We start from the raw sequence: 18304 nt of genomic DNA, 5'->3' as shown, positions 1-18304 counted from the left end.
CAGATCTCAGCTCAGCTGCCCCTTCTTCAGGATTCAAGCCTCTCCCCATGTCACGTGCGAGAGCTGCCCCAGGTGTTCTTCACCACACCGCCCCACTCCATCGCCCTCTGAGCACTCAGCAGCACCCAGGACCATCTTCCCCGCATATTGTCTCTCCGCCTTAGTGGCAGCTCCAAGAGAGCCAAGATTTGCATCCCTGCTGTTTACTGCTGAACCCCATTACTAGGAAGTGCTAAGCAGACCAATTAGCGTTTGTGGACCAGCGGCTGAATGGACTGATACACACTCAACCCCACAAAAGTGCTCAGGCAGATACAATACGAAAATAGACACAAATATACAAACATGGGCAAACATACCCCCACACACACTCATAGAACAGACTAAACAGTCAGAGACACCAAAAGCCCCTTTCCCTTCCCCACGGTAGTCATCCTAGTTCTTTTCCCAACGAGATCTGCCCTCTGCTTGAACCCAGACTCAGGACTGGGAGCGAGGGTCTCCAGCCTGGACAGAAAGGGGGGTCACTGGCCCCAAGGCCTCAGGCTGTGCCTTCAGCTATGTCTGCAATTTCCTCTCCCCCCTTCCTTCCCTCCTCCTCTCTAAGGCTCCTGCCAAGAAGGCCTCCCCCTCACCCCAGGCCCAGCGCAGGAAGGGGGGCCCAAAAGGGGGGGTCTGGGAAGGAAGAAGACCTGGCCGCATGCTGATCACACATGTTGCAGGCGCAAGCCCTGAGCCTGGGTGGAAATGCACGCACATGCACCAGCAGGTTTAGCCCAGAGCCAAACACACCTCTGCCCTGTGCTCTGGTGGCAGAAGGGCACAGGGGCCAGCAGAAGCCCTGGGCTGGGCTCTGCAGGGCTGGCCTGGGTCTGGCTTGAAGCCGTAGTCCAACATTCATTAACCCTGCACGACCAGAGCTGGGCCAGCTGGACACACTCGTGGAGGGGGCGCTGAGAGGAGGGGTGGAGGGCCCCAGCCCTGGACACTGCGGCAGAGCGTCTGGGAGAGGTCTGGCATCTGAACTGGGAAAAGGGGCAGCCTCCCCTGAGTGAGGGGGCCTCCGGGGAGGAAGAGCAAGGTTTAGGGAAGGGGTTAAGAGCCTGGGGTCAGAGAACTGTGGGTTCAAATCCTGACCGTTGGGGTAAAGCTATTCAGTCTCTCCATGACTCAGCTGACTTATCCCTCAAGCGGGGATAATGGTCCCCACGTTACAGGGTTAAGATTAAATGAAATATATACATATATTGTAAAAGATTTAGCTCATTGCCTCGGCAGAACCCCATCCTCATTATTGTTATTAGCAGCCTGGGGGCGGGTCCCTGCAACCCGCCTCCCCAGCGGTTTCCTGTGGGGGAGCAGACGGCCCCTCAGGCCGCCCCCTCACTTCACCCTCCTCTCCCCTTCCTCTCCCGGCCCTTTTCCTCCCCGCCTCCCCCGCCCCGCCCCGCCCCGCCCCGTCCCGTCCCTCCTCTTTCCTCGGAGGAAACTTTCCGCCGGCCGATCCATCAGCCTGAGTCCGGCCCGCGCTGCTGCGGCCTGGGAGCCGAGCCGGGCGGACAGGCGGGCGGGCGGCCGGGACCGGACGGGGCGGGAGCGGCCGGGCCCCGGGTGTCTGCGGCCGCCGGACGCGCCGGGGCCGGGCAGCAGGGAAGCGGGACGCTGACGGTGAGTGAGCCCCGGCCTCCGGGCCGGGGGATCCCCACGGGGCGGGCGGGATGGAAGAGGGAGGCGGCTTTCCTTCTCGGAGCCCGCCCAGGGAGTGGGAAGGCGCCCGCGTCTCCCTCCTCCATCGCGCCTCGCGGACGGCGAAAGCAGCCTTCTTTTGGGGACCCCACTAGGGGGCGGAGCCTCCTGCGGCTCACTCCCCGGTCCCTCAGCTTGTTGGGGCGTCCGCGCCCGGGGGAAGGACACCCCCCACCCCCACCCAGCCAGGGCCCAAGTCTGCAAGGAAGTTAGGAAGCCGCTCTCTCCAGGGTGGAACCTGGCTGGGGCTGCCCTTCCAGGGAGCGGAGCTGCCCCGAGGAGGAAGCGGGGACAGGGTCGGCTCTAGAGAGGGCGAAGGATCTGACCTTGCTGACCTCGCAGGCTGACAGGGGAGCTGCGCCCCCAGAGAAGCATGGATGCCCCTCGAAGGGACATGGAGTTGCTCAGCAACAGCCTGGCGGCCTACGCGCACATCCGCGGTGAGGGCAGACCCCGGGACACGGACCCCTCCCCGCCCCATCAGGCCCCCCTCCACCCCTCCCTTCCCCTCCTCCCCGCCACTGACTATAACCCCCCCACTCCCCCCACCCCCCCCACCCCCCCCCCCCCGCTTAGCCAGTTACCTATTCCCACCCACCGCTATCCTCACTCCCCCGACTGCCCAATGGCGGCTACTAAGGTCTTTCAAATAGGGGGTGCTGTCTTTGCCCCCTCCAAACTTAGAACCTGGAGTCTTTTCGAGATGGGATGACCCATGCGCATCAGGCCCCCTCCATGACTTCTGCCCTCTGACCCCCAGCTAACCCTGAGAGCTTTGGCCTCTACTTCGTGCTGGGCGTCTGCTTTGGGCTGCTCCTCACCCTGTGCCTGCTAGTCATCAGCATCTCCTGTGCACCCCGCCCGCGGCCCCGCGGCCCCGTCCCGCGCCGGGACCCCCGCAGCAGCACCCTGGAGGCCGAGGAGGACGAGGAGGAGGACGACGACGAGGAGGACACGGTGACGCGGCTGGGCCCCGACGACACGCTGCCGGGCCCCGAGCTGTCCGCGGAGCCCGACGGGCCCCTGAGCGTCAACGTCTTCACTTCCGCGGAGGAGCTGGAGCGGGCACAGCGGCTGGAGGAACGGGAACGGATTCTGCGAGAGATCTGGCGCACCGGACAGCCTGACCTGCTGGGCACCGGCACGCTGGGGCCCAGCCCTACGAGCACGGGCACCCTGGGCCGCATGCACTATTACTGACCTGCCCACTTGTGCTGCAAGGTGCTCAGCGTCCAGGACATGCGTAGGGGCTCAGAGCTGCCCCAGGACCTTTGGACTTGCCCCCTGCCCACGGTGCTATGGAGGCCCCGCCCCCACGGCTCCCCTGGTGCTATCGGGCCTGGATTCTGGCCCTCTGAGAGACACCCTTCCCTAGTCCAGCCAGAAAGCCCTGGGGGTAGGGTAGGACGCAGGGTCCCCATCCCCTCTCTGGGGGACGGTTAAGAGGTGACGTGACCAATGAAAGCTGCATTCTCAGTGACTCAGTCTCCTTCTGCTTCTAGTAACCCCCAGGCTCTTGCCATGTCGGGGTACCTAGGGTTGAAATCCCTCTACCAGGCAGCCCACCTCCTTCCATGCAACTCACACCTCGGCACACATACTTGCATTCAGATCACACATGGCAAAAACACACGCCTGCTGCACCCACAGACACGCACACAAATCAACTGCATTCCTTAAAGTGCATTCCTTACCCGGAAACGCCTGGGTACAGGTTGCCCCTGTCTCTACAAATGCCCTGGGTTTATGCATCATTTCAATCACACAGACACTCATGCACACAAGGCCTCGGGACCCTGACCTTGACGGTAAGGCGCTATTACCCCCCAGTGTAACCAAGAGTGCCTGAGCTGGGCCATGGAGTTCGTGTCCGTCACTGCATTCCTATGAGTCCCTCTGAAAAGGCAGTGAGACCAGTTGGGAGGGGTCTGGGCTGGAGAGCAGGCCGGCCCCTCCCGTGGCGCACAGCTGGATTCCGGAATCCAGCCCGCGGGCAGATCCCCGAACCCTCCAGGGCCCCTACTGCCTGCCATTTCTCCAGCGTTGGGGGGGGGGCGGGGGGGAGACGCGTCCGTAGGAGACACCCTCCCCCCGCCATCCGGTGGATAAAAATAGCCGTGCGCAGGCCTTGGGAACCGTAATGGGAGCCACATGTTGGCCAGATGTGCCCGCGAGCTACTGCCAGGAATGCGGACGGCGGAGAAGAACGCGAGCGGGAGCGCCCGCCCCACCGCGCAGGCCCCGCCCCGCACAGACCAGGGAGGCGTGGCGCGCGTACACAGCAGAGTTTACTTTCCGGCGTTTTCCGAAGACGTGTGCAAGGACGTGGGTGGCCGGAGCCTGACTTCGCTCCAGGTCCCGCCGCAGTCCCTCCCGGGCCCACCCTTAGTGCGTCTGCGTCTGCGCGTGGACGGAGCCCCGGTCCCTCTGCTTCATCTGAACCTAGTGGGAAGAGGGCATCAGGGGAGGGCCAGCCGCCAACCCCCGCCGCCTCCCGCCTCGCACCCCACCCACCTCCAGCAGTAGGCGCTTCTCCCTCTCGTTCTTCACCTCCTCCCAGATGTCAGTCAGCTTCTTTCTGCGGACGCGGGGAGACCCAGGGGAAGGGGTGGGCCGGGCAAGCCTAGAGCCCGCACCCCTCGCCTCCCTGCACCTCTCCCCACTTACTCCAGCTGCACCCCCATCTGCTCCAGGGACCTCCTTAAAGCCTCCACCTGGTCCTTTATCCTCAAAATGTCGTCTCCGTCACTTCTGCGGTCTGTGAGATTTGGCGGGGTCGAGGAGTGCAGGATGGGGGGCGTTTGGGGCTCCGCATTTTTCTGAGCAGGGGTTACCTTTTTGGAGGGCACCCCTTCTTTGGGAGACTCCTCCTCTTTGGGGGTAGTCTCAGCCTTCGCTGGTGCCTCCTCCAGGAGGGTTGTCGCCTCTTCCTGAGGGTGGGCCTTCTCAAGGCCAGGCGCGGACCCTGACTTGGTGTTGGACTCGGACTGGAGACGGGAGCTGGCCCTCCTCTCCAGGGGCTGTTTCACCAGGCCGAGGGGGGGCTCCTCTGGCGTGTGCACCTCCTCTTGGGATTGAGCCTCACTGGCCTCAAGAGACCTGGTGTTTGGCGGGGCGTCTTCCTCCGGAGAGAAGTGATGGAGCTGAGTGTTTTCTCCGGCGGAGGCTTCTTCAGAGAGCACAGGCTCCGGGGTCAAGACCTTTCCTAGGGTGGGGGCCTCATCCCCCGGAGCGGCCATCTTTGGACCAGCGGCCTCATCTTTAAGTAGGACTTCTGGGACCCGGGCCTCATGCACAGAAAGGACCCTGTCTGGACTGGGGGCCTTGTCCTCCAGGGTTGGGGTCTCCTCTAGGGTAGGGATCTTCTCTGAAGTTGGGGTTTCCTCTGGAGTGGGGGTCTTTTCTGAAGGTGGGATCTTCTCTGGGTTAGGGGACTTATCTGGAGACAGAGTCTTCTCTGGACTAGGGGTCTTATCTGGAGGTGGGGTCTTCTCTGGTCTGGGGCCCCTATCCAGAGTTGGTGTCTTCTCTGGGCTGGTGGTCTTGTTCAGAACTGGGGTTTTATTCACACGAGGGCCCTTTGTAAGGCGGCTCTGCTTTTCATCCTGTAGTGATGGGGGTGTGGACTCAGCCAAGGGATGGGCCTTGATGGTCTGAGTCTGTTTCCCCTCAGCCTGGGATCCTTCATCTGCAGAGGCCACACCCTGGGAACCAGCCTCTGTCTAGGATCCCTGCTCTCCCAGGTCTCGTGCCCCTCACCTGACTGGCTGCAGGGCGTTGCTGGGAAGCCTGCGTCTTGGATCCCTTTCTGCCAGGCTGGAAACTGCTGTTGGAGCCTATGAGAGCAGACCCTCAGGAATCCAGGCCTACTTGGACCCAAGCCGCTCCCCATCACTGTCCCTTTAGCACAACCACCCCAGGGCTCACCCCACTGCAGGGAGGCAATGAGACTTACTGGAGTTTCGGGAGGGGCGCTTCTGACCGTCTCCGCTGGGTGTCCAAGATGGCCTGAAACATGTCCCCATCAGACCTGGGGCTGGGGGCAGGGAGCAGCATTTCTTTTGCACCCTCCTTCCGCCATACCCCGCTCCTTACTTGGTTTTGCTGGGCTCAGTGGGAGCTGTCACCAGCTTCTTGACTGTAGGGAGGACTGTTTTGGGCACCATCTTTTTGGATTCCTTAATGGGAACTGGGAGGGGAGAGGGACGTTTGTTCACTCACTCATTCCTTTCATCTCGGAGTCATTGACCCTGTCCGGTGCTGTGCCCAGGGACTAGTGACAGGAGAGGAATCATATTTGACCGGCTGCTGGGAGCTCTGGGGACACTGACCACAGAGTTGTCAGGGAGGCTTTGTGGGGAGACGGCTCTAAATCCCGCTGATTTTTAATCTACGCTTGTCTGTCGTGTACTCAGCTTAGTGCCCACGGCTGGTTCAGACTCTTCTGCTTCCTGGACCACGGCAACAACCACCTCGCTTCCAGTCCACACTCCCTCCTCTGTCTTCTCTATCATGTCTACTGCCTAAGAGACCTCATCCAGTCTTATGAGTCTAATTATCATCAATAAGTCAACGACTGCCAGATTTTCATCTCTAGTCCCTTCCTCTTCCCTGGACTCCAGATTCATACCTGATGGCCCTCGCAGTATTTCCACTTAGCAGAGCTAACCTCTGGCTTCTCAACCTCCTTGTCCTCGGAATCTGGCCCTTTCCCAGTGTTCCCCATCTCACCCACTCACCCACTCAGATGACAAAGTGAGGCGTCCTCCTTGACACCTCTATTCCTTTATGCCGCATGCACAAATCATCAGTAAGTCCTGTCTGTTCTGAACACATCCTGAATGCAGCCACACATCCTCACCTCCATGACTAAGCTCTCTAGATCAAGTCACACCATCTTCACAGGAACTACTGCAGCAGCCCCCAACCTGGGCCTGGGCTGCACCCACCCTGCCTACGGTGTGCTTGCCCCACAGCAGCCAGAGAGGGTCCGTGTTCTACTGGAGAAACCGACACAAAAGCAGTAAACTATGGGGACTTCCCTGGCGGTCCAGTGCCTAAGAATCCGCCTTGCAATGCAGGGGACACAGGTTCGATCCCTGGTCAAGGAACTAAGATCCCACATGCTGCAGAGCAACTAAGCCTGCACGCCACAACGACTGAGCCTGCGCTCTGGAACCCGTGTGCTGCAACGAAAGATCTCACATGACAAAAGGAAGATATCACATGACCAAAGGAAGATCTCACATGACAAAAGGAAGATCTCACATGACCAAAGGAAGATCTCACATGACAAAAGGAAGATCTCACATGCCGCAACTAAGACCGGATACAGCCAAACAAATCAGTATTTTAAAAAATAACTATGTAGTGCATTAGATAGTTATTGGGCTTCCCAGCAGGCATTAATGGTAAAGAACCCACCTGCCATTGCAGATGAAAGAAACGCAGGTTTGATCCCTGGGTCTGAAAGATCCCCTGGAGGAGGGCTCCAGTATCCTTGCCTGGAGAAGCCCATGGACAGAGGAGCCTGGTGGGCTATAGCCCATAAGGCTGCAAAGAGCTGGACACAACTGAAGCAACTTAGCACGCACGCCAGAGATTTATTAGTCGTACTGAGGAAGAATAAGCAGGGAGGGGTGTATAATTTTAAATGGGGTGATCAGGGAAGGCCACAAGGAGAAGGTGACATCAGTGAGCATCTGAAGGCAGTCGCACAAGTGACTTTCACCTCCACAGCTACAGAAACAGCCACCCAGGCACAGGCAGGCATGCTGAAGCTGACTTACACACGCGGTATCACACCCAGATACAAACAGAATCCCCCAATTATGGGCGCAGTGGGCGAGATCATGGCTCCTACAGCCAGACAGCAGTCTTGGAATTCCTGCTCTGTTACTTGCCAGATGGGTGGGAACCTGGCCGGTAACTTAACCTTTCTGTGCCCTGTGTCCTCACCCATGAAACGTGGATAACAAGAATACCCATCCTGAAGGGTTCTGTGAGGTCTGAGTGACTTAACCCGTGAGGTGCTTAGTGGTGCTTGCTTACAGTCAAATGCTCAGGAAATGTTAATCTTGACTCCAGCTTCTTGTGGTGTGGCTCCTTAGGTGTTCTGTGGGACCCTCCCACTAGACAGCAATTATATCCTGCTTTTGGATACAATTTTAAGGCACCACTGGGCATAGAGGTAGGAGAAATCCACAAGAAAGGGAGGAACTGGGGCCAGAAAGGAAGTGAGAGGGCAGCCCTACTTTGTGGCTACGGAGCCTGGGAACTGTGAGGAGGAGCAGGTGGCCCAGGTATGGCTCCCCTGGCTCATCACAGGCCCACAGCGCGGTAGCTACAGAGCAGCGAGAACCTAGCACCACCTTCTTCCGGAGGACTGCAGTGGTCGCTGCTGGTTGGTGCCCTCTGGCTGCTGGCAGGAGTAAAAGCAAGTCCTCTCTGGAAGTGTTTTCCCTACAGAGGCATGCCAGACTCCCACAGATGGGGATGGTATACAAAGATCCTGAAACACACGAGGGGGCAGACCACTGAGAGCAGGACCCAGCAAACGCAACACACAGCAGATACTGGAAGTGTCAGGAAGGGAACAGCGCAGTCATGCATAATATATCTGAAGAAATAAAGGACGAGCATGCAACAAAAGGGCCATGAGGCATAAACAAGCAGATTTTTCGGGGAGAGAAAAAAAGAGTTCTGAACTACTAGAGATGAAAAATAGCATTTGTGAAATAAAATGCAATGTTTAGGTTCAACAGCATATCAAACCTAGATAAAAACTAGAGAGAGAATTAGTAACTAGAAGTAGAATGAGGCAAGGAGGGAAGATTTGAAAACAATGTTAAAAGGGATGAGTTAGTATTTGTGAAATAAAATGCAACATATAGGTTAAACAGCAGATTAAACCTAGATAAAAGCTAGAGAGAGAATTAGTAAACCAGAAGTAGAATGAGACAAGGAGTGAAAATTTGAAAGCAGTGTTAAAAGAAATCGGTAACAGAAGCAGGGTTTGACTATGGCTGAGTGAGGTAGGTGGTAGATAAACCCTCTCCCCACACAGCAACTCTGAAGCTGGATTAAAAGTGACAAACCACCATTTCAGCACTTGGATACTGACCAAAGGTGTAAAGTAATCTGAGCAGTACTTGTGCCTGATGGTGTTCTTGCCTGCTCCCTTCCTCCCCCTAGTCCTTGCTGCCTTGGTCCACATGGCAGTTCTACAGGGTGGGACAGAGAAGGGTCAGCAGCTTCACTGCCACGGTTGAAGGGAACTCAATCAATATGGTGCGCAATTTTGGATTTGGCTTTGGTTTCACTGCTATGACACCCAAAACACAGCAACGAAAGAAAAAATGGGTGGGTGTGACTTCATAAAAATTTTAAACTTTTGCGCATCAAAGAACACCATCAAGAAAGTGAAAAGCCAACCCAAAGAATGGGGGGAAATACTTGCAAATCATACATGATCAGGGACTTTTACCTAGAAAATATAAAAAACTCCCACAATTCAATAGTAAAAAGCCAACCCAACTAAAAATTAGGCAAAGGACCATTTCTTCAAAAGACGGTATACATGTAGCCAATAAATAGGAAAAGATACTCCACATCATTAGCTTTCGGAGAAATGCAAAGCAAGACCACAATGAGATAGCATTTCACATCCACTAAGATGGTTACAATCAAAAGACAGATAATAACAAGTATTGGTATGAATGTGGAGAAACTGGAGCCCTCATACACTATTAGCAGGAATATAAAATGGTACAGTCACTTTGGAAAACAGCCTGCCAGTTCTTCTCAAAAATAGATCGTGTGTGTGTGAGTGTGTCTGTTAGTTGCTCAGTTGTGTCCAACTCTTTGTGACTCCATGGACTGTAGCTGACCAGGCTCCTCTGTCCATGGAATTCTCCAGGCAAGAATACTGGAGTAGGTTGCCATTCCCTTCTCCAGGGTATCTTCCCCTGGAAGAATTTGTTTCATTGGTATATACCCAAGAGAAATGGAAGCATATCCACATAAAATATTGTACACAAAAGTTCATAGCCGGGACTTCCCTGGTGGCAGAGTGGATAAGAATCCACCTGCCAGTACAGGCACCCAGGTTTGATCCCTGGTCAGGGAACTAGATCCCCCATGCTGCAACTAAAGTATCCTGTGTGCCATAACTAAGACCTTGGGCAGCCAAAAAATAAATAAGTATTTTTTTTAAAAGAATATTATTAGGCAATAAAAAGGAATGAACTATATACATACTACAGAATGGATGAAACTTGAAAATATTATTCTAGGTGAAAGAAGCCCATTAGAAAGACCATATATTATATGATATCATGTATATGAAATGTAGGCAGATCTATCAAGACAAAGATTAGTGGTTGTCTTGGGATGGGGAGGGGAGAATGGGGAAACTGGTGGGATAATGGCTAAACAGTATAGCGAGTGGAACCTCCCTTGTGGTCCAAGGGTTAAGACTCTGTACACCCAATAAAAGGAGCTTGGGTTTGATCTCTGGTCATGGAAGAAGATCCCACATGCCACAATTAAGAGTTGTGGGTGTAACTAAAGGTCCGCATGCCTTAACAAAGATTGAAGATCCTGCATCCCACAGCCAAGACCCGACACAATCAAATATATGCATAACTTCTTTTAAAGTACAGTGGGTGATGAAAATGTTCTAAAATTGATTGTGTGATGTCGCACAACTATGACTATACTAAACACCAGTGAACTGTACATGATTTTATCTCAGTAAAGCTGTTCACCCCGGTTCCCCCAAAAAGATGACAGGCTAGATTTGGCCCATAAACCATATTTTGCTAACTCCTGACCTAAACACCCCAATTTAAAGGCAGAGAATGTCAGACTGAATTAAAAAAACAAGATCCAACTACATACTGTGGACAACAGATTCAAAGACACAAATAGGTTGACAGAAAAGACTGGAGAAAGATATATCACATGAATAGTAACCATAATAGTACCAAAATGTTAATATCAGACAGAACTAGCTTTGAGACAAGAAAAATTACTGAAGACAAAGAGGGAGAGGTTATAATATAAGCAGGTGAATACATCAGGAAGAGATAATAATTACAAATGTATATTCCCTAAAAACAAAGCTTAAAATATATATTTAAAAAAAAACAGAATTGAAAGGAGAAATAATTTAAAAACAATAGTTGGAGGTTTTGTTCAGGAGAAAGATTAAGACTGAATTCAGACTTGTAAAGTTAAATATATCTGGTAAATTTCAAGAGCAATCACTAAAATAATAAATATAAAGTACAAATTTCAGAAAAATGAAAAAAGTGAAACATGAAAAAAGAAAAGAATTGAAAAATCTTTTAAAATAATTATGATTAATATAGTCTAAACTCATCAATATATCACCAAAGAAAAAGAATTGCAAACTAGAGTTAAAAAACAAAGGTAATTTCTAGAGATCTTTTGCAAAACAATGTGCATATGGTTAACACTATTGTACACTTAAAAATGGTTAGAATTTTTTTAAAGTATTTGAATATTTTAACAGGAGACTGAATAAGAATATACTAACAGATTGAATAAGAAAAGAGAGAGGAAAAAATAAACACTATTAGAAATGAAGAAAAGACGTAACTACGGATGCAGATGAGATTAAAAAGATTATAAGAGAATATTATGGAAAACATATATAAATGATTAGAAAATGTTGATTAAATGGATAATTTGAACATATAACTCACTAGAACCGATTCAAGAATTTTCATGAGGTTTTTGGTCAACCATGGTTACCCAGGGAGCAGGAGCCAGAAGGCTAGTTGTGTGCATCTCCTAAGGTCTGAGGTTTCTTCTCCCTCTGAGAACAGTTGTAAAGGGGTCTTTGTAGATGTAATAAAGTCATGAGGAGGTCATACTAGGTTAGCGTGGACCCTAACCCAGTGACTGGTATCCTTCTCAGAGGAGGGAAATCGGGACAGGCACACACAGGGCAGAAGACCTTGTGAAGACCAAGACAGAGAGCAGAGCCACGTACCCACAACCCAGAGGCCGCCGGCAGCTGAGAGGAAGCAGGGAAAGACCCCTCCCCCAGACCCGCCACGGGGACTCGGCCGGGTCAGCTCCTGGCTGTGGGCTTCCAGCTTCTGAAAGTGTTCCGTGAAGCCAGATGGTGGGGCAGGGAAGAAAAAGAAACAAAGAATTTTAGCCAGAAGCCAGACTTGCTTATAACTACAAAAAAAACTAAAGTAGTTTAAAATTTTCCCATAACAGAAGAAAACAGGACCAGATGAATCTACAGGCAAATTTTATCAGCTTTCAAAGAAAGATGATTCCCATCTTATGTAAGATCTAAAAGATATTTAAAGATATGACAAAAAAACCCAAAAAGTATATTCCTTGGGATTTCCCCTGTGGGCCAGTGATTAAGAATCTGCCTGCTGATGCAGGGGACATGCAGGGTTCAAGTCCTGGCCTGGGAAGATCCCACATGCTGGGGGACAACTAGGCCCGTGTGCCACAGCTACTGAGCCTGACCTCTGCAGCAAGAGAAGCCACTGCAATGAGAAGGCCATACACCACATCTGGAGAGTAGCCCTTGCTCGCCACAACTAGAAAACCCCCCACACAGCAACGAAGGGCCCATGTGCTGCTATGAAGACCCCAAAATAAACAAATAATTGGTTTTAAAAAGTATATTTCTTAACTCATTCAGGGGCCAGTATAGTATTGATGATCAGATGAAGGCAGTAAAAAATAAATGCAAAAATCTGAAGGGGGAAAAAAAAAAACTGAGATGGTATCCCAATAGCACAAAAAAAAATAATAAACCATGACCAATATGAATTCATCCCTGGAATATAAGGGTGACTTGGTATTAGAAAATCCTACAAATATCTTTATATTGACAAATTAAAGAAGAAAACCCATTTAATCATTTCAAATAATTCACATAAACAATGGAAAATTTGATACCCACTTTTGATAAAACTTCCAAGTAAAAGAAATAGAAAGGATCTTCCTTAATCGGACAAAAACACACTTACAAAAGATCTAAGCATCAAATATCATTGTGAAAGGGAAAAAGTTTGAAGCATTTCATTTATAATCAGGAACACAGAAATGATATTCAGTATTACTATTTCTATTCAATATTGTATTACAATCCTAGCCACTAAAGTAAAATAAGAAAATGAAATTAAAAAGGTTGTAAGAAGTGAAAAGATAGAGCCAAACTGTCATTACTCACAGATGAAATCGACTGTCTTCATGGAAAAGTATTAAGGATTTACAGATTCAATATATTTCTATAGCCCAGGAAGAAAAGGGATATCTAATTTTCAAAGAAACACAATAAAACTCACATGCAGAAATAATACATAGTGCTAGAACAAGTGACAATCTATATGGAAAAAAGTATAATTGGATCACTCACTAAAATCAATGCTACATAGACAAAAGCACTTAAAAATGAAAAGCAACCCTTTACAAGTTTTAAAGAAAATATAAATGACTGTCCTTCTGAACTTCAGGCGTGAAGGGATTTCTTAAACAATAAAAACACCTACTAATCATTAAAGATAAGACTGATATGTGTGTATTAAAATTACTCCTAGCAACCTAAATGTCCATTTACAGAGGAATGGATAAGAAGATGTGGTATATATATACAATGGAATATTACTCGGCCATAAAAAAAGAACAAAATAATGCTATTTGCAGCAACATGGATGGACCTAGAGATTGTCATGCTGAGTGAAGACAGAGAAAGACAAACATCACAGATCGATCATTCATATGATTAGATCATAAAATTTAAAAATTAGATCATATGAGAAATCTACTTTTAAAAAATGATATATAGATAAATAAGCTATAAGGATTTATTATTGAATAGCTTTAAGGATTTATTGGGCTTCCCTGATAGCTCAGTTGGTAAACAATCCACCTGCAATGCAGGAGACCCTGGTTCGATTCTTGGGTTGGGAAAATCCGCTGGAGAAGGGATAGGCTACCCACTCCAGTATTCTTGGGCTTCCCTCTTGGCTCAGCTGGTAAAGAATCCGCCTGCAATGCGGGAGACCTGCATTCAATCCCTGGGTTGGGAAAGATCCCCTGGCGAAGGAAAAGGCTACCCACTCCAGTATTCTGGCCTAGAGAATTCCATGGACTGTATAGCCCATGGCGTTGCAGAGTCGGACACGACTGAGCGACTTTCACTTCACTTCACTTCACTTCAAGGATTTATTATTATTGTAAAATAAAGCCAATATTTTACAATAACTTTAAATGGAGTAAAAGGTAAAAATTTTGAATCACTATGTTGTCCACCTGAAACTAATAGAATATTGTAAATCACCTATACTTCAAAAAAGCTTATTTTAATTTACAACTCCTATTCATTAAAAAAAAGAAAAGCCATAAACTGAAACTATCTATAACATGTGCATCCCATAATCAGAATATATAACGAACTCAACAGCTATCACTAACCAGGGAAATACAAACGAAGGCCACAACGAGATGCTGTTTTGTGCCAGATTCACAAAAATAATGAAATCTGATAATAGCAAGCATTTAAGAGGGTTTGGATCAGTACGCTCTCATACACCAATGGTGGAGTGAAGTGTACAAGTCCTTTGGAAACACCAATGTGACTTTACCTCGTAAAAGCTGAATATTCACATACCATACTATCTAGCAGCACTATCTAGCATATTCTAGAGAAACAATATACCTGTATGCTGGGCGACAGTGTTTATAGCAGCACCATAAGAGTGAAAACTATAAACAGTGAAAATCTCCAACCAGGAATAGACCAGATACACAAATTGCGGTAATTCCTACAAGGAATAGTAATCAACACAGCAAAACAAATGAACTACGGGGACTTCCCTAGTGGTCCCGTGGCTAAGACTCCACTCTCCCAAAGCAGGGGGCCGAGGTTCGATCCTTGATCAGGGAACTAGATCCCACCTGCTGCAACTAAGAATTTGCATGCTGGAACTAAAAGATCCTGAGTGCCACAAGAAGACTGAAGGTCCTGAGTGCCTCACCAAAGACCTGGAGCGGCCAAGTAAATATTTAAAAAGAAAAGAAAAATAAATAAACTACATCTACACACAACATGGATGTGAATTTTAGAAACATAATATTGACTAGAAACAAGAAAACCATAAACATATGATACCATTTTTATACAACTCAAAATAAGACTATATTAAACGATACCTCGTTTAGGCATATAACATAAATGAATACACCTAAAAACTCCAGGGAATTATTCAAAATTCAGGATAGTGGTTACTGGTTACCTCTGATGTGGGGAGAGGAGCAGAAGGGAAAGAGGAATACACAAACCACCGGCAATTCTAGTTCTTGGGTTTGGGTGACCGGCCACGGGTGTTCGTTGTTAAGTTTTAAAACACATACGTACGTATATTTTTGGATTGTGTGCATTACATTAAAACATAAAGACACATCCCACAGATACACTGACACATAAACAGAGCTATTCTCTGACTCACTTGATAGATACGTGAACACAAAGTCTCAAAGGCCCAGATATACTGATCCATACATTTCCTCACAAAATGAAACAAATGTAAACACAGTCATTGATGAGAATGATAGCTCAGGACAGAGGAACAGGAACGTAGCAACACACACGAAGTGACACAGTCCTAACACAGACCCACCAGACATTCCTACCAGGCCTTTAACCCATGGGGAGGTACCTCCTAAGGGTGTGCACTGGACCACTGGGAAGCTACGGGTGTCTGTGAGCACCTGGACTGGTGGGCCTCCCAGAAATCACTCCCCAGTCCCAGGCTTCCCCGGCACCCACCTGATTCCTGAGATACCACTTTCCGTGGGACCAGCTTCTTGATCTACGCAGAAAAAAGGGTCAGAAGCGCAAGAGGAGCCCTCACACTTCTAGGTCCACTCTTGCTTGTGGGTGGCCCTCAGCTGTGTCCAGCGAGTGCCACCACCCTCAGCTTTGTCCAGAGTGGTCTGCCCCTTGCCACCAGAGTCCCTGGCTCCGTACTCACTGGGGGAGGTGGGAGCACAAAGTTATCCGGGAAAAGTCCTCTTCTGCCTTGAGACTCTCCTTCCCACCAGCCCTTATCCTCTGTGACCTGGGAGAGCCAAGAGGTCGTGGGGAGATGAGCCAGACCCCCAAGCTCCTTCCTTCCCTAAGCCCACGCTTCTCAACATCCCCCGTCCCCGTGCCCTCCCTCGCCCTGTGTCTTGCCCACCTTCCTCAGTACTTTCACCTCATCACCCCTCCGAAGAGCCAACTCGTCTGGGGCCTCAGGATGGTAGTCAAACAGGACCCTGTAGGTCTCGGCGTAGGAGACTGAGGGGAGTTCAGTTCACTGATGCCAAATCCCCTCCCTGCACAAGTCATAGGCTCCCTCCTCCATCAGCCTACCTGGGCACCCCCTCCCCCAAGTCACAGGGGCTTGAGGAAGAGGATTTTGAGGGACCCTTTGGCGGGGTGCTCACCTGTCTGCAGGTAGTCTGGAGGGCTGTCATAGGTCAGGCTGCTCAGCTAGTGGGGGCAGGGGAAGGACCAAGCTGAGCCTCCAACCCCCTAAGAGAAACTGACTAACTTTGCCCACTCCACCCACTTTACCTTGGGAGGCCGCTGGGGACCAAGGATGACTGAAGGGATGTCTGGATTGCCAAGGCCTGGTGGGGGATAGTGAGGTTAGGGAGGGTGCTAATGCAGTTGAGGTCATGGGAAAGGTCAAAGGGGTCATAGGGCAAGATGTGCAGATCACAGGTTCAGGCCACTGGGGCAGGTCACTGAAGATTGTAGTCTGGTCACAGGGGTTCACGGGGTCACAGGGTCCAGGTCTCACTTGGGGGCCCACTGTCCAGCAACTCCACAAAGTTGGATGGGAAGGCTCCCAGCTGCCCGTTCTTCTTCCCCAGCCACCAGCCGTCCTCAATCTGGGAAGTGGGGAGGACGCAGGGGCATCTAGTCCTGCCCCAAGGGCCTCCCTAGCAATCTTAAACCCTGATTCACCCCGATTCTTTCCAGATGACCCCTCTCCTCCCTTGCCTCCTCACTTTCCCATTTCTGTGCCCCTCATCAATTCCATCACCCACAACCTCACGGCACCCGTCTCCTCACTCAGAGATTCCATCGTCTCCCCTCAAACCCCTCTCATCCATCACCTCATCCCCTCACCTCCTTTATCACTTCCACAATCTCCCCAGCTTGCAACTGCAGCTCGTCCGCCTGCTCCGGAGTGTAGTTGAAGTTTGCCTTGCACCATTTTCGGGGGCCCAGAAATTTGACTGAGCAACCTGGTGTCGGTCGAGAGTGAAGCAGCTTGAGTCTCACGCTCCAATCCGCGGAGCTGGGGGAGGAGCGGGACGCGCTCACACCCTTCCTGAGTCTAGGCCCCACCCCAGGGCGGAGCATTGTACTTGAGAACCAATCACGGGTCGCGCCGTGGCCGCGCAGCCCCGCCCAGAGCCGCGCCCTTCAAGGCGAGTTGGGGACAACCTGGGCGCTGGGGCTCCGCGCGCGCGTATCCACGTGCACCCGCGCTCACCTTGGCGGCGCGCACAGCGCGGTCTCGGCGCCTCCCCCGAGCGGCGGAGAGTCTCCGGGATCTCCTGTGAAAGAGCGCACCGAGAGAGGGGCTCTCAGCTCCCTGGGGAGCGCGCAGAGAAACCCCGCCCGACCTCCGGCTCTACCTCACCTGCACCAGGGACTCCGGGAAGAGGCCACAGCGGCCTCCCAGCTCTCCACGCATCCAGCCCCGTGCGGGCCCCTTGCACACCTGCCGGATCACGTCACCAGGTGCCAGGCTCAGCTCTTCCTCCTTCTCCGCGCGATAACCGGCTAGGACCAGCACCTCTGCGGGCGGAGGATGGCGCGGGCACGCGGTTCAGAAGAGCCCAGTCGGGGCTGACTGGCCCTGGCGCGAGTCCCGGACCCAGTGTGGACAGCGAGAGAGCGTAGTAGTGGTGTAGGCTTTTAATGCTATTTCCAGGCAGAAGAGCCACCCCAAACCCTCTGCACATACCCATGGCTTCCGGGGCTTCTTTCGGAGCCGAGCAGGGAGGATGGTGTGGTAGCGTTAGCAGCCGAGTACTGGGTCCAGGTAGGTTGGGACTAGCCGCGAGACTGTGAAGCCAAGGAGGCGGAGACGCAAGCCCATAGGTTGGGCTCCGGTGCAGGGAGTGGGTGTGGGAGGGGGCGGCCCGGATCGGCAGGTTCGGCCCCCAAACTATGGGTAAGGACTCCAGGACCTCTGGCCAGTGCTGGGGTCACAGCTCCCCGACAAGCTATCTGCCCAACTACCTCCCCTCCTTATCCTAGCCTTGGCTGAGTCTCCGACACGCCACTGGCACAGAGCCGTCCCTGGCTTACCCTCTCCTGGTTCTTAGCTGCATGGGAGTCGACAGCATACCAGGGTGGGGCCCCCAGCAGGCAGCAACCGCTCTTAGACGGTCCTGGATGGGTGGAGTGGGTGGTGGCTCAGTGTGCACAAAGTTATTGCTGCTTTCCCTGGAAGGTGTATTCTCCCCGTAGTCCCTTCAAGGGGAGAGG

At 51.3% G+C, this 18304-nt stretch overlaps 2 protein-coding genes across 3 annotated transcripts; one reads left to right on the top strand and one right to left on the bottom strand.

Annotated features, from left to right (window-relative positions):
• Positions 1-931: 931 nt before the first annotated feature.
• On the top strand, positions 932-3226 carry EVA1B (eva-1 homolog B). Of its 2 annotated transcripts, none has more exons than XM_069586535.1 (3): positions 932-1668; positions 2089-2186; positions 2507-3226. In XM_069586535.1, the coding sequence occupies exons 2-3, from the start codon at positions 2120-2122 to the stop codon at positions 2944-2946; spliced, it is 507 nt and encodes a 168-aa protein (XP_069442636.1). In that variant the 5' UTR covers positions 932-1668; positions 2089-2119; the 3' UTR covers positions 2947-3226. The 2 variants fall into 2 exon arrangements, with proteins under 2 accessions (XP_069442636.1, XP_069442637.1); XM_069586536.1 differs by having other exon boundaries at positions 1472-1668; positions 1977-2186.
• A 790-nt stretch (positions 3227-4016) lies between these two features.
• On the bottom strand, positions 4017-18300 carry SH3D21 (SH3 domain containing 21). Its single transcript, XM_069586532.1, has 17 exons — positions 18125-18300; positions 17778-17878; positions 17451-17608; positions 17301-17364; positions 16931-17049; positions 16599-16689; positions 16370-16425; positions 16240-16285; positions 15990-16090; positions 15783-15869; positions 15578-15620; positions 5842-5935; positions 5702-5754; positions 5506-5582; positions 4414-5351; positions 4261-4324; positions 4017-4188 (listed from the first exon to the last, which is right to left on the bottom strand). Exons 1-17 carry the CDS (start codon positions 18160-18162, stop codon positions 4132-4134), a joined length of 2187 nt encoding a protein of 728 aa, XP_069442633.1. The 5' UTR covers positions 18163-18300; the 3' UTR covers positions 4017-4131.
• Positions 18301-18304: the final 4 nt, after the last annotated feature.

The sequence above is a fragment of the Ovis canadensis genome, chromosome 1 (assembly GCF_042477335.2).
Source record: "Ovis canadensis isolate MfBH-ARS-UI-01 breed Bighorn chromosome 1, ARS-UI_OviCan_v2, whole genome shotgun sequence".
NCBI lineage: Eukaryota > Metazoa > Chordata > Mammalia > Artiodactyla > Bovidae > Ovis > Ovis canadensis.
Note: the sequence above shows the minus strand (reverse complement) of the source record. Positions and strands in the feature narration are given on the sequence as shown.